At 43.9% G+C, this 14,310-nt stretch overlaps 1 protein-coding gene and 1 long non-coding RNA gene across 2 annotated transcripts; one reads left to right on the top strand and one right to left on the bottom strand.

Annotated features, from left to right (window-relative positions):
• Nucleotides 1–1,498: 1,498 nt before the first annotated feature.
• LOC134966507 (uncharacterized) lies at nt 1,499–13,876 on the bottom strand. The gene is made up of 4 exons (XR_010188659.1): nt 13,523–13,876; nt 12,708–12,803; nt 4,765–4,942; nt 1,499–3,547 (listed from the first exon to the last, which is right to left on the bottom strand). It is a non-coding gene; the product is annotated as an uncharacterized LOC134966507 (long non-coding RNA).
• On the top strand, nt 3,436–10,726 carry LOC134966506 (apolipoprotein A-IV-like). Its single transcript, XM_063943290.1, has 4 exons — nt 3,436–3,528; nt 4,821–4,914; nt 7,298–7,424; nt 8,804–10,726. Exons 2-4 carry the CDS (start codon nt 4,866–4,868, stop codon nt 9,729–9,731), a joined length of 1,104 nt encoding a protein of 367 aa, XP_063799360.1. The 5' UTR covers nt 3,436–3,528; nt 4,821–4,865; the 3' UTR covers nt 9,732–10,726.
• Nucleotides 13,877–14,310: the final 434 nt, after the last annotated feature.

Below are 14,310 nucleotides of genomic sequence, written 5' to 3'. Positions count from 1 at the left end.
TGTGATAAACCTTTCATGAAATAACAAGTAATGCCAAGAAACTAAAGTTAATATACTTATAGAAGATATTTGTCAATTACTGTGTCTGGGGTTTTGAGGGTCCTGGCTTCTTTGACATGGTGTAAATTAGGAGGAGAACAGAGATACAATGAAAGATTTGATTTCTTCATGCCAACATCATCAGAACTACTAGGGGGGTATGCAATCTGCTCTGTTAATCTCAGAGCTGTTGATTTCGCTCCACTGCAAATTTAATTGAAGCCGTTTTCACCCATTTTTTAGGGAAATTTTCACCAATGCCTTTTCACCTTTTTTTTATAATGTAAAGGAATTGGCAAAAAATGCCTCAAAATCTGCAAAAACGGCCCGTGTTTTCACTAGCGCAAATGAGAAAACATGTGGAAGCCACATATTTTTCGCTCATGCTGAATTTTTTGCCGAGGCGAAAAAAATTTCCCTGCTATTGAATAGGGTGAATCACCATTCGCCCTAAAAATAGCGAAAAGTCCAGTTTTTTCACCTAGGAGGTGAAAAAAATGGACCTAATTGCATACCTCTCTCATCTGTCAGTGCCTTCTGCATGGCTGAGTAATTGTTCCATACAACAGCGGAGTGTTACAAAAAGTTTGTTTTGGAGATCTACTGGGTTCTTGAAGTGAGGCTGTATACCCTGGATGAGTCTTCTGTGGTAGCAAATGTAATGACTTGGAACAATTGAGATAAGTCAGAAAACCTTGCAGACAACTGGAAAGATTCAGGGCTCCTTCCACATACTTGGACCAGATGTGGCAGCTTTGCAGTCAGCCTGCTTAAACTAGTGTTGATATTCTAGTTGTGCCATTGGTTCCTCTCAGTTAGAGAGGATTACGTACAGTACATAATATATACAAGGAACTTTATTTTTCTTTTTTTTATTGAAGCAAAAACACTGTATACAATTTTGTAAAACAAAGGCATGAGTCAAGCATATGAAACATTACATGTAGTGATAAACAATATACACCAACACATATCCCAGCACATTCCCATGAGCATCCACAACATTATATAGGCGTTCGTATAACTCAAGATTTGTGTAAAGTACAAACATGTACATAATGTTTGAATATTAATGTAAATTAGATACAATTAATGACAACGGGAAAAGAAAAGGTGCCTGGCACTCACCCATCAGGCAACATAATGAGAGGATCACCCAAAAGATTGCGAGTTTCGTACCACTGGGTCAGACGCATGCTATTATAAATCTGGGATTGTGCTGAGGTTGGCAAAGTCATAATTAAACTTTCCCATGTGTCAAAAAAGGAAGAGGCCTTCTTCCCCTTATCAAACACAGGGGCAGATGTATTAACCTGGAGAAGGAATAAGGAAGTGATAAACCAGTGATAAGTGCAAGGTGATAAATGCACCAGCCATTCAGATCCAATATGTAAATTAACAGTTAGGAGCTGATTGGCTGGTGCGTTTATCACCTTGCATTTATCACTGGTTTATCTCTTCCTTATGCAGTCTCCAGGCGTAATACATCTGCCCCATAGTCTCTACCCAGTCCATTCAAAAAATAAAAGTAAGTTTCTCCCTATATGATTGAAAGTTAATAGGGGTTGGGTGTATCCTATTTTGTAAATGGTCTTTCCCAATAATTTCTTACTACCTGGAGTAAGGCTCTGCCCCCTCAGAAAGATATCCAACTTAGAGATTCCCCAATTTTATCAGGGGGTTTATTTCGCACAAGTCCTGGAAGGTGAGAGAATGGTACTAAGACCAACTATTACAAGAGGTAACAGAGGAGAGTCCCATACATGTAACTCGGGGTTGCCAGTGCTCCCCAGGAATTTGGGGTAATACCAGATAGATCAAAACAGGGTACCATCCTGAGAAGAGGTTGGGAGAGATACCAGAAGGAAAAACTCCTGTTTGGGTGCACACTTTGTACAAGATGTATAGAAAATGTTAAAATTTTACATTTATTTAAACTTGGGTAAAATATATAAGATTTTATTCACAATACAACAACACTGAGAAATATTTTTTTTGCTGAGGGATATGTAATAAACCTCCCCTTTCAAAAGAAAAATAGTAATCGGTAAGGGTGATTCACCGGGAAGTGGTGAATATCCCGCCGCAAGGGATCCCGGCAATCACAATGCCGACGCTGGGATCCCGCACAGCGGGCTTTTCTCCCTCTATGGATGATTATAACCTGTGGTGAGCACAGCATTCTACTATACCGCAAGGGGCTTACTAACGCTCGCCCGCTACCGGCATCCTAGTGGCCGGGATGCCACTGTCGGTATACTGACGGCCGGCATCCCAGCCATCGGTATTACATACTGAATTGGAATCACCTTACCGCAAGTGGAAGCTTGTGAATATTTTTACTCTTAATATTAGGCAACCGTTAAATGCATCACAGTATTGTGTCAATCATGTGTGGATGACATACACAAAGACCAAAATCTTGTCTCCTCATAAATTGTGGAGGAGAAATAACAATTTATTATGGTGTCTGTATAAGCCAGATTTGTGTCAGCCATTGGCGCATCCGCTGATTGATCATGATCTAGGTCCTCACTTAGGAATCTATAAGAGCTAGAGATGACCTTATATGAGGGGATTTATCTAGAAGGACATTGGTCTAATGAATTATCCCAGTCAGTATCTGAGAACGCTCGCACCATGTAGACTATGTAATGTTGTGTCTGAAAGTAAGCTAGGGAATAATCCCTTAGAGTCTCGAATTTAGCAGTTGCCTTGAGGAAAGTCAGGGTATCATCTCAAATTGAAGTCAAGTAGATGACTTAAGCTGTGAACCCTACCACACTCCACACCATAAAAGGATAGGCCGCCGCTCCCTCTTTGAAATCTAAATTACGTATCAACGGGAGGTGGATCGATTTATGACCATTAAGGTAAGATTTGTGGTGCAGGATGTGCCAGAGGTGTCTATTCATCATTAGTAGGGGATTGTCGTGGACCTCTAGTGGACCTTCCTGGACATGGAAATGAAGAAAGTGTTTTAGAGCCGTAATACAAGGCAGTTTAATATTTTTATCAGCAGAACATTGCATTAGCTTAAGTTTTCCCTAATTTCTAGTATTTTCTTATAATGAATATCTAATTCAGTACAGATAAAAGAGCTCTGAATCTGATTCACAGTTGTTTGACCTCAACTGTACCCTGTAAGTCTGTTATTGTGTTAAGCCCAGATATAACCTGTCATGAAGAAGTAACCTGGAACTCAGTGACCACCTGCATTAATGGTGGTACTTATTTGTTTTTTTTACTATCAGCTCTAGTTTTTAAATAACAGACTACCCTGCAGTTATTGATTATGACTCAGTGACCAGATCTAATCACACTTCCAGCATCACATGCAAGCCAGGACACGTCACGAATACCACGTTGTAAAACAAATCTAAAGTCCAGTAAGCAGCCTTGGATCACAGTCAGGGAACAGAGATGGTGTAATATAAAGGCAACCTACAGCATCAGCATCAACCTCACACCCAGGCACCGAGGGTCCAGGTAAGGAGAGATCTCATTCCTACAGGAATAGACAGTCACAACATCAAAGATTATTTATTTAATTTGTAAATTAAAAAAGTTAAATGTCTTCTTAAATATGTTAGAATTTCATACAGTAGCTCACCCTATGGACATTAGATCAATAAGAACAAGCTAAGATACCTATTTGTATTACTTTTCATTTTAGGGCCTTTTTAAGAAGCTGAAAATCTTGTGTTTCCATATGATTTAAGTTTAGAAGTTATTTATCAAATGCCTAACTCGGGAAATACTGTTTCAATGTATCTCCTGTATTAGACAAGCTACTACCTCAGTCCCTATATCAGTGGTGACCCCATTAATATGAATTGCGACTGCAACCTGGCCCATTTTACCAACTTCCAAAAAGCTCTCCTTTTCAAAGCTTGGTCACCACTAGGAAGCACCTTCTTCAGATGACAATAGCTAACTGTAGTCTATAGGCTCATTGAAGTCTATTGCAGCTGTATGAAGCTAGCAGTGAAAGACTTCACAATAGAGAACAGTAAAAAATCTGATAAATAATAAATTGGATCATTAGGGGTATATTCAATTAAGGTCGAAACTGCCATCTTGTTGAAAAGACGGCAGTTTTTAAACTTTTTCAGGTACGTGAATCGGCGGTATAGCTGCCGATTCACATGCTTCTGAGGGAAATGGGGCCAAATTCGACAGGTTTTGGTCCCATTTCTGACCATCTCGGTTCGACTTAAAAAAAAGGCGAACTGAGATTAGGGACCTGAGAGGAGGAGAGGGGTGAGAGCCGCGGGCAGACGGGGGACAGCAGAGCTACAGCAGAGCGCTGCATTAGGATGTGGCACAGCTGCCACTCATGGCAGCGTCCACCTGGCTCCAGCAAGTGAGGTCCCGCTTGCTGGAGCCGGGTGGACGCTGACGTGAGGTCTGGCGGTTGTGCCACCTCCTCCTGCAGTGCTGCTGTCCCCCTTTTCCCCACTGGTCTCCCCCCTCTCCGGCCTCTCATCTCAATTCAACTTTTTTAAAGTCGAATTGAGATGGGCATTGAATAGCCCTTGTCGGATACATTTACAACCTCAATTGAATATACCCCCTAATGTGTAATGTTTAGAGATTTAAGTATTTCTGTTATTAAAGGTCCCATTTATCAGCGTCTTTTTATTACCACAATTTGTGACAATAAGAAATAATACTTTATGGGCTAAAAGCCTGATAACTGATACATCGGCTCCTAAGTCTTACTACAGATCTAGACTCTCCAGGACAATTCTTCTAACTGTATCTATTTTTTGTTGCAGATATACAGCACTTTCTTCTCCTCCTGATTCATCCACTGACTCAACATGTTGGTGAAAGTGACAGCGCTGGCACTTGTCTTGTGTGCAATCACAGGTCAGTACATGCACGGCTAGATGAGTGTCTGTGAGAGAACGAGAAATGGAGAAGGGGAAGAAATGGTAAAAAAAGAAATAATAATAAGGGCAGCCAGTGTAGAAACATGTATTAGAAAGGTAAAACCCACAGACATACAGCCACACATAGGACAAGAAAGTAATATTGCTTTGTGCTGTTGTTGTGACTCGAAGATTGCAGTCACAGGCGTGCGCAGCTAATTTTATTAGAGGGGGGCACCGCCGGAGGGGCATGTCAAGCACCTTCTTTTGACTATATCTAGCGCCGGCTTTTGTGCGTGTCTACCACTATTTCACATTCCCTCAGTAAAATCACATGGCTTAATCTAATTTCTCCCTAGTTCCTAATAAAGGAAATATAATACACCCCGGTACTGACTGTCCAATATGGCTTAACCCTGAATCCAAGCTGCTGCTGCACTCTATCACTGTTTACACTTCCCCAACCTATCTCTGACCCAGTGACGAAACTAGAGAGTGGTGGGCCTAGGTGCATATGTATTCCCGTCCCTGTCCACGTCCCCCTACACCCCACCCCTTGCACTCCCCAGCACCTACACCCTGATTCTGAGCAGGCCACTCTGAAAAGTACAGGAGATTTAGGGGGCCGAACATTTGAGTTTTAATATAACACAAGTAAAGTTTCATATTTATACGTGTCATCAGAGCCGCATTTGCCTCTTTCTATGCCATGAGACCCCTCCTCTGCAGGACACCTGCATGCTCATCAGTTACCCCTTATTCACATTACGCCACACTGTATGAGCTGAAATTCACATTATGCCACACAGTATGAGTGGAAAGTCACATTACGCCACATGGTATGAGCGAAATACACATTACGCCACACGGTATGGGCCAAATATACATTGCGCCTTGCGGTATGAGCCAAATACACATTATGCCACACAGTATAAGCCAAATACACATTACGCCACACGGTATGAGCCAAATACACATTAAGCCACATGGTATCAGCCAATTACACATTACGCCACACGGTATGAGCCAAATATACATTGTGCCATGCGGTATGAGCCAAATACACATTATGCCACATGGTATGAGCCAAATACACATTATGCCACACGGTATGAGTCAAATACACATTAAGCCACACGGTATCAGCCAATTACACATTACGCCACGTGGTATGAGCCAAATACAAATTACATCACACAGTATGAGCCAAATACACATTATGCCACACAGTATGAGTGGAAATTCACATTACGTCACACTGTATGGGCCAAATACACATTACGCCACATAGTATGAGCCAAATACACATTATGCCACAAGGTATGAGCTGAATTTCACATTATGCCACAGTATGAGTGAAAATTCACATTACATCATACTGTATGAGCAGAAAGTTCGGACTGAAGTTTCCTGGAAGGGGGGGGGGGGGACACAACCCCCATTCCAACTTCTTACACCTGGATCTAATGATCAACTGACAGGGGAAGACACTGGCACTGATGATCACAAGCTCTTGCTCACACTTGCACAGGCAGCCATTTGCCTGTAAGTGAGAAGCAGGCTGCAGCCAGGATCATCAGCACCAGCGGGCCACTCTGTCAGTGCTACTTACTTCCCACCTTGTCCCCGAGTCTGCACTACAGGATAATCCTCCTGCCTCTCTCAGGATTGTGTCCACTTGCTGCCCGCCTACTCAGTCAGCCCGGCCTCTCAGCACTGCAGCACAGCCGGCTGACTGAGAACACTGTGCTGTCCCCTCAGCTCCGCCCGCCATGAGCCTTGTCAGTCAGCCTGCCCCCCTAGCACGAGCTCCGGCAGCTGGATTATACAATGAATAGCTGCCTGGCCCTGTGATACCTCATCATCGACTGCCTGTCACTTTGCGGTTCGGCACCAAGGCACACCCGAGCGGCTGCCTGGCTGTCATGCACATCTGACATGAGCTGGCCAGCCGCGGGAACAGAAGCAGACACAGGGGGGACACGTCACAAGGGTCTGTGCACCAGTGTCTTAGGCAGGTGGGGGAGGCCGTGTCAAACTGCTGCAGTGTATGTCGGGCTGCAGCGCCCAGCCGCATGGGTGCTGTAGGGTTGGCCCTGGTGATCATCACAGTGCTGCAGGCGTGACGTGCAGGGGGTGAAGGACATTAGGGGGTGCCTGTGCGCACCAGGCACCCCCCATGCGCACGCCTATGATTGCAGTCACAGAAGATCAGCATACACTCAGTATATCATATACAGTTACTTGTCATTTTATTTAGTGACCACATATATAATAGGATGCTTGCGGTAAGTGTGTTATTTAGTTTCTAATTGTAGAGACAGTTCCTGCACATATATGTGCATTAAGGTTTTTTTTTTTCTTAATTCTCCTTGTTTTAGGATCTCAGGCTGAAGTCAGCACTGATCAGGTGGTTGACGCCTTCTGGAATTACTTCAGCCAGCTGACCAGCGGCACTAAGGACACCGTGGAGCAGATTCAGCAGTCTGACATCAGCAAGCAGCTAAAGTAAGTGAGAGCATTAAAGGTATCCAGGGTTGGCGTAAGGTTCACTGGGCCCCTGGGCATGTAACTTGTGGTACCCCCTACCAATAAAATTGTATGTTGTCAGAGGTATATTTAGAGGTCAGGCCACCCCTAGGCACAATATTATTGGCCTTTATGCCCTGACTCACCCACCTCTCACCTTAACAAATGCCCCCAGCCTCAGCCTATGCAGTGACGACAGTTAAGCATAGGTGCAGATACGCCCAGCCGCAGTGTAGACAGCTCTGCATACACATCATGATAGTGTCACTGTTGGTTCAGACTCCTGGTCCCGAAGCTGAAGCCTCCCCGCACATAGCAATTAGGCAAGTAGCCTCAACCTCTCCTGCACACAAGTCGCTGCCGCTACCATCTTCCAACACTGGTGCTACATGAAAAAAGGATTAGCTGCTCTGATGCGGGGGGTGGGGATCTTGTATAGCATAGAAAAACCCACCTTCACCACAGCCTGGCCAGCGGCCACTACATGCAGTATAAAGGGTGGAGTGTGTGTTTGTGTGTGTGTGTGTGTGTGTGTGTGTGTGTGTGTGTGTGTGTGTGTGTGTCTATGGATCTGAATGCTCAGTCATCACATCAGAGAGAGAATCTGGTAAGTAGCTTACTGTCGGGGCCTGCATCGGGCCTGCATTTGTCTGTAGTGCTGCACTTTGTTTGGGAAAAACTTTAGCTTGTTACATAATAATTATGGATCCTTCATGAGCTGGTGATACTCAATCTAAAATCAAACATTTGGAAATCCCCCTCCAGAAATCCTGCATTTGACGCTGCCCACTTAGACCTAGTGGGAGATCTGCCACTGCATGTTATTAAAAAATATATCATGTGTAAATAAACCCAGCACCACAAATGTGCTACATACATTGTAGTGTCCCCAGTTCACATTATGCCACATTGCCTCCCATACGAAGGATGTAGCTATGCGTGGGGGGCCCAAGACACCCTGTTGTTTATCTGGCAATGGAGACACCTATACTAGCCAGAAGCAGGTTTATGAAAGGTGTTTGTATAGGTTGTAGTGCAGTGTACAGTATGTCTCATACATGTTAAAAGTTCAGAGGGGCACTATTATGAACAGTGGTGCCAGAGATAAAGGTGGGGCTGTGCAGCAACCAATCAGATGCATGCTTTCATCTCCTAAATTACAGTAGAAAAATAACTATTAAAATGTTATTTTTAGGCAAGCAATACCCTCCTTTTTCGTCTTCACCAATTTTTTTCATTGTGCCCAAGTGTGTAGCAGAAATTTACAGCAGAAATTGGATAGGCGTATATGACCATTATATGACCACTAACCTTGATCCTTTTACATGTAGTGACTAATGCTCCCTCTTCCTCCACAGTTCTCTAATTGAGGAAAACCTGAAGAGCGTAAACCTTTTTGCAGGAGAACTGCAGCAACAGTTGATTCCCTTTGCTCAGCAGATTCAAAAGCAACTGACACAGGACTCAGACAAGCTGAGAGAACAGATCAGGCAGGAGCTGGAGCAGCTGAGGGTCAAGCTGTCCCCATACACAGATGAGGTGCACAAGCAGCTGAGCAGAAATGTAGAGGAGCTTCAGATAAAAGTGGCTCCATATGCAGAGGAGCTTCGCACCCAACTGGACAAAAACATTCTGGCGGTCAGCCAGCAGCTTAAGTCTGTAACTAAGGACCTGGAAGCCAACATCCGAGAGAATGCAGACCAAATACAGATGTCACTGGTTCCATACTATCAAGCACTGGGGGTCGCAATAGACAACAATGTGGAGCAGCTGAGGAAGCAGTTGAAACCCATTACTGATAAAATGAAAGATGACATAGATCAACAGTTACAAGAGCTCTCTAAAAGCCTGGCCCCCTATGCTGAGGATATGCAGGATGCACTACGCAAACAGATAAGGAACATGGACATCCAGATGAGGAAGAAGGTAGACCAGATGGAAAGCCAAATCCTGGACTTTGCAGTAAAGCTGAAAGGGCAACTCTACCCATATGCAGACCAGCTTAGAAGCACGCTCAATGGAGATATAACAGGTGTCAGAGAGAAACTGGAGCCCTACCTGGCCAAGATGAACCAGCAGATGGACCAGAAGATTGCAGAGTTCAAAGACACAATTGTCCCCTATGCAGATGGCCTGAACAAGGAACTTGTGCAGAGAGTGGAGGACATGAAGAGGGAACTGAGCCAGTATATTGTCAGCATGCAGGATCAGATGGATGTTTTGGAGCAAGATGTCCGAGACAAGATCCAAGATTTCATCAATAGGGGAATTTCCACTGAGAACTGAGTCTTCATCACACTGACTTATGCCAGCTGAACAAGTCACTTAATGTAACTTATAGCATGATATATAAAGGATGCTTGTTAGTGCATAAGAAAATAGCAAATGTTGTTGTGACTTGATTTCCACTCTTAAGTAGGTTCAAGGATGGGCAGGTTCGATTCTCATCAGTGGTTTGTACTAAGCTTTGACTCCACAGTGAAATAAAAACTGCTCATACTACTGTATCAGTGTTTATCCAGAAGTTATTGGACTATACTGTAGCAGACAATGGATCAGATGTATTAAGCCTTGAGAAGTGATAACGCAGTGATAAAGCAGTGGTGGATGCAAGGTGATAATGCACCAGCCAGTCAGCTCCTGACTGTCAATTTACATATTGGAGCTGATTGGCTGGTGTGCAGGGCCGGACTGGCCCACAGGGGTACAGGGAAAACCCCCGGTGGGCACTAACCCCCCTCCCCTCTAGGGAAGAGGTTCCTGACTGTGCACTTGAATTATACATTATGCACATGTTCTATTATAATGCACAGGACTATGGTATATTTTCTATCATGCATTGCTGTTATTAATCTGCTACAATATCATGCATGCACTAGCAATATTGACTGTATATATATCAAGTTCCCAAGCCCATGCGGTCTCCAATGGTTATATAAACCAATGTGGTGGCTTGCCACACCCCTATGCATGGGCCCCTACCACTGCATTCCCCCGGTAGACCCTTCATACCCCAGTCAGACACTGCTGGTGCATTATCACCTTGCACTTATCACTGATTTATCACTTCTCCAGGCTTAATACATCTGCCCCAGTATTCTTATAATGATATTGGAAATAGGATGTCTTGTTGTCATTTAACCCTAATACAGCCAAGTACAGTACTGTACAGTATTGGGGCATTACTGAATGGTGTCTGTTCTTCCTCCTGCAGCCTTGGAAATGTAAAACCTGTGTGTACACTTTTTTGAATTCTGTTAATAAAATGCAAATTAGCAATGCACAGTTTGTCCTGATTGGAGGTAATTAAAAAGGTTCTGATAATAATGATTTGATTTCTGAAGTTTAGCCCATCCTAATAATCTGTGATGCTCCTCTGATATATGGTTCACTCACTCACTCACTCACTCACTCACTCACTCACTCACTCACTTTCAATCTAGGTTTTTCAATCTTTATATTTTTACTATACCCCATAAATCAGAGAACTACATATTCCACAGGTTGAGAAACCCTGCTCTAGATCATTGGTGGCCAACCCGATACATAAGGACGCCTAACAGTTCATGTTACCTCATACTTGTCCTATATTGTCTTCAACTGTAAGTCACTGTTTTCCTGTTTTGATTATGTGCATATGTTCTCTGTAATTGGGCGCTGCGGAACCCTTGTGGCGCCATATAAATAAAGGATAATACTAATAATGTTTCCCAGAACACCTAGCTAGTGCACAGTTGTAGTTATTACCAGCTGTCACATTGTACAGATCCACAGATGGCCACCCCTGCTCTAGAAAACCACAGTACAAAACACTATCCCTTGACAGAGTTCTCCAGTGCTATAATTACTGTACACACACAAACTGTTAACATTTTACAAACTCATCATTTCAGTGAATACAACAGTATCAGGAATGGACTAAGGTTTGTTGGGGCTCCCGGGCTACTAACTTGTACTAATGTAGAGTGATTTGAAAAGTATTTTGTGCTGAAAGCTAGAGCACACCGCACATCTGTAGGCCTACTAGAAGAGTGCAAAATCCTCCATATTCTGGACAACTGTTCAGCTCACCCCAGAGCTCAACTGCTGTGAAAGAATAACGTGTTTACACTCACAGCATAATATCCACCAAACTGTACATCCTTTATCCAACCACAAGATAAAGGAATACTACGCTCTGTGAAGGCCAAGTATCGCTCCCTTTTCATGAAGCGCATGCTAGATGTGGTGAATTCACGCAAACCTGGTGAGTCATTTATCAAGAATTCAACAAGACGTGCTTTGGTTTGTTGCTAGTGCCTGGGAAAATGTCAATTTGTTAACAATAAATAGTGGGTGGCATAAGTTGTGGCCTGCCATGGTGTTTAGAAAATGCACCTGATGAAGATCCTGGTAATGACTTCACATGATTTCATGTAGCAAATGAGAAAGAATGTGTTCTTGATTTACTTGAATATGCAAAAACATGTACTGGAACAGCTGCCAAGAATCTATTAAGTAGACTTAACAAAGAAAATCTGGCTGAGTGGATGGAGGTTGACGTTGAAACACCTGTTGTGCATCACTGTAGTGACTCTGAAATTATAGATATGGTTTTAAATCCTGAAAAAAAAATCACTGAAAGTGACGATGGTGACAGGGATGAAGAAAATGTTATTGAAATACCAACTAGTATTGAAAAACTGATTGAGTTGACAAGTGAACTAATCAAAGGACTAGAACAACATGACAGGACAAGAACTAATGCATTTTCACTTGATGAATGAAAAACTGTACAGGGAAAGGTCAAAACATATGAAACAACATCACATTGATGCCATGTTTAAGAAGCTAGCCAAGAATATGTCTCAGAGCAGTACCTGTACTGTAGCATCTCCAATTCCTCTAACTTTAAGTACAGGTACCTGTTCCCCAGATGTCCCACCTGCAACACCTCAAGCCCATGATGCAACTGACAACAGTGAAACAGCCCATATTCCTGATGGCATGTAGTCAGGATCCCTCACAATACACTATTCTAACAGTGGCATCCCGATGTTAAGTACAGGGTTAGGGATAGGCTGCGGGAAGGTTAGCGTCAGTGGTGCAAGTAGAAAAAACTTCTTAGCGGTACTGTGTGTGCGCGCTGAAGGCATGAAAAAAATGGGTGGGGCCACATTCCACAAGGAGCGTGGTCACATAAAATTGGGGCGTGTCAACATGACATGCCACCCATTTCTTGTCACTCTGAGAACATTCCTTTCCATTCTAAATGCACCTTACCTATATGGTGGTTTCTCACAATGGGGATACTCTGAAGAAATGTATCCTCCCTGGTCAGACTGTGTCTTCAGTCGGTATTCACTATTCATAAAATGCCTGTTTGTGTAGGAATATAACCAAAGTCATCATCTTACAACAGAGGTTCAACAAGATTCATGTCCCCTATGCAGTGGCACAACTAGAAATTTTTCTCCCCCAAGCCAAAACATTATCTGGCACCCCCTTCCCCATAATTGCCACTAGCAAAGGCCCAGACGTTGGCCACCACAAGAAAAAATAATAATCCTGATTCATGCCCCTTACATTATTTGTAATTTTTCCTCCTTCTAATAATGCCCAGTATACATTATGCCACATACTGCAATGGTGCTTAGACATTATGCCACAGACAATAATGACCATTACACAATATGCCACACACTGTAATGCCCCTGACACATTATGCCACACACCGTAATGCCAGTGACACATTATGCCAAGCATCACAATGCCCGTTATACATTATGCTACACACTGCAATGCCCCTGAGACATTATAGCAGATACAATACCCATGATATAGTATACCACACACTGTCATGCCTGTGACACATTATGACACACACCACAATGCCCATTATACATTATGCCACATACTGCAATGCCCCTGAGACATTATACCACATACCACAATGCCCGTGATATAGTATACCACACACCGTAATACCTGTGACACATTATGACACACCGCAATGTCTGTGATACATTATGCCACACACCGCAATGCCCATTACACATTATGCCATACAGTTTGGCTTCTAATTACTTTTAAATTACCTGCTCGTTGTCAGGGGTTTCATGCTCTTGGTTCCATGCACGGTGTCAGGGGTTTTCATGCTCAGGGTGTCATGCTCGTTGCCAGGGGTTTCATGTGCTAGGTGTTATGCTTGTTGCCAGGGGTTTCATGCCCTGGGTGTCATGCTTATTGCTAGGGGGTAATGCTTGTTGCCAGGGATTTCATGAGCTGGGTGTTGTGCTTGTTACCAGGGGGTAATGCTTGTTGCTAGGGCTCCCAGTCCAGCATATGCCCCCAGTGCCAGATATTCCTCCACAGTGCCAGATAAAAATATTCCCCCATAGTGCCAGAAACACATATGCCCCCAGTGAGACATATGCCCCCACAGTACCAGATACACATATCCCCCCAGTGTCAAATATGCCCCCCCAGTGCCAGATACACATATGCCCCCAGTGCCCCATATGCCCCCCAGTGCCAGCTACACATATGCCCCCAGTGCCAAATATGTCCCCCCAGTGCCAGGTATACACCTTCCCCCACTGCTGTGAGTCTGGGAAGGAGCCAGATGGCACAGCGCGCGCCTCTCCTGGCTGTGTCCATCCTGTGTCTCCAGCGGCATGTCTGTCAAATGAAGTGCCGGTTCGTGAGCCAATCAGAGCTCGCAGACTGGCAGCTGCAGCTCCTGATTGGCTGCCGGTCCGCAAGCTCTGATTGGCTTCATTAAACAGACACGCCGCCGGAGACCCAGGAGGGATACACAGGAGAGGCGCGTGCTGTGCCCTCCGGCTAATTCCCGAACACACATAGAAATCAGTCGTGGCGACCC

This window comes from Pseudophryne corroboree, chromosome 10 (assembly GCF_028390025.1).
Source record: "Pseudophryne corroboree isolate aPseCor3 chromosome 10, aPseCor3.hap2, whole genome shotgun sequence".
Lineage (NCBI taxonomy): Eukaryota > Metazoa > Chordata > Amphibia > Anura > Myobatrachidae > Pseudophryne > Pseudophryne corroboree.
This window is presented reverse-complemented; position numbering and strand designations above follow the sequence as displayed.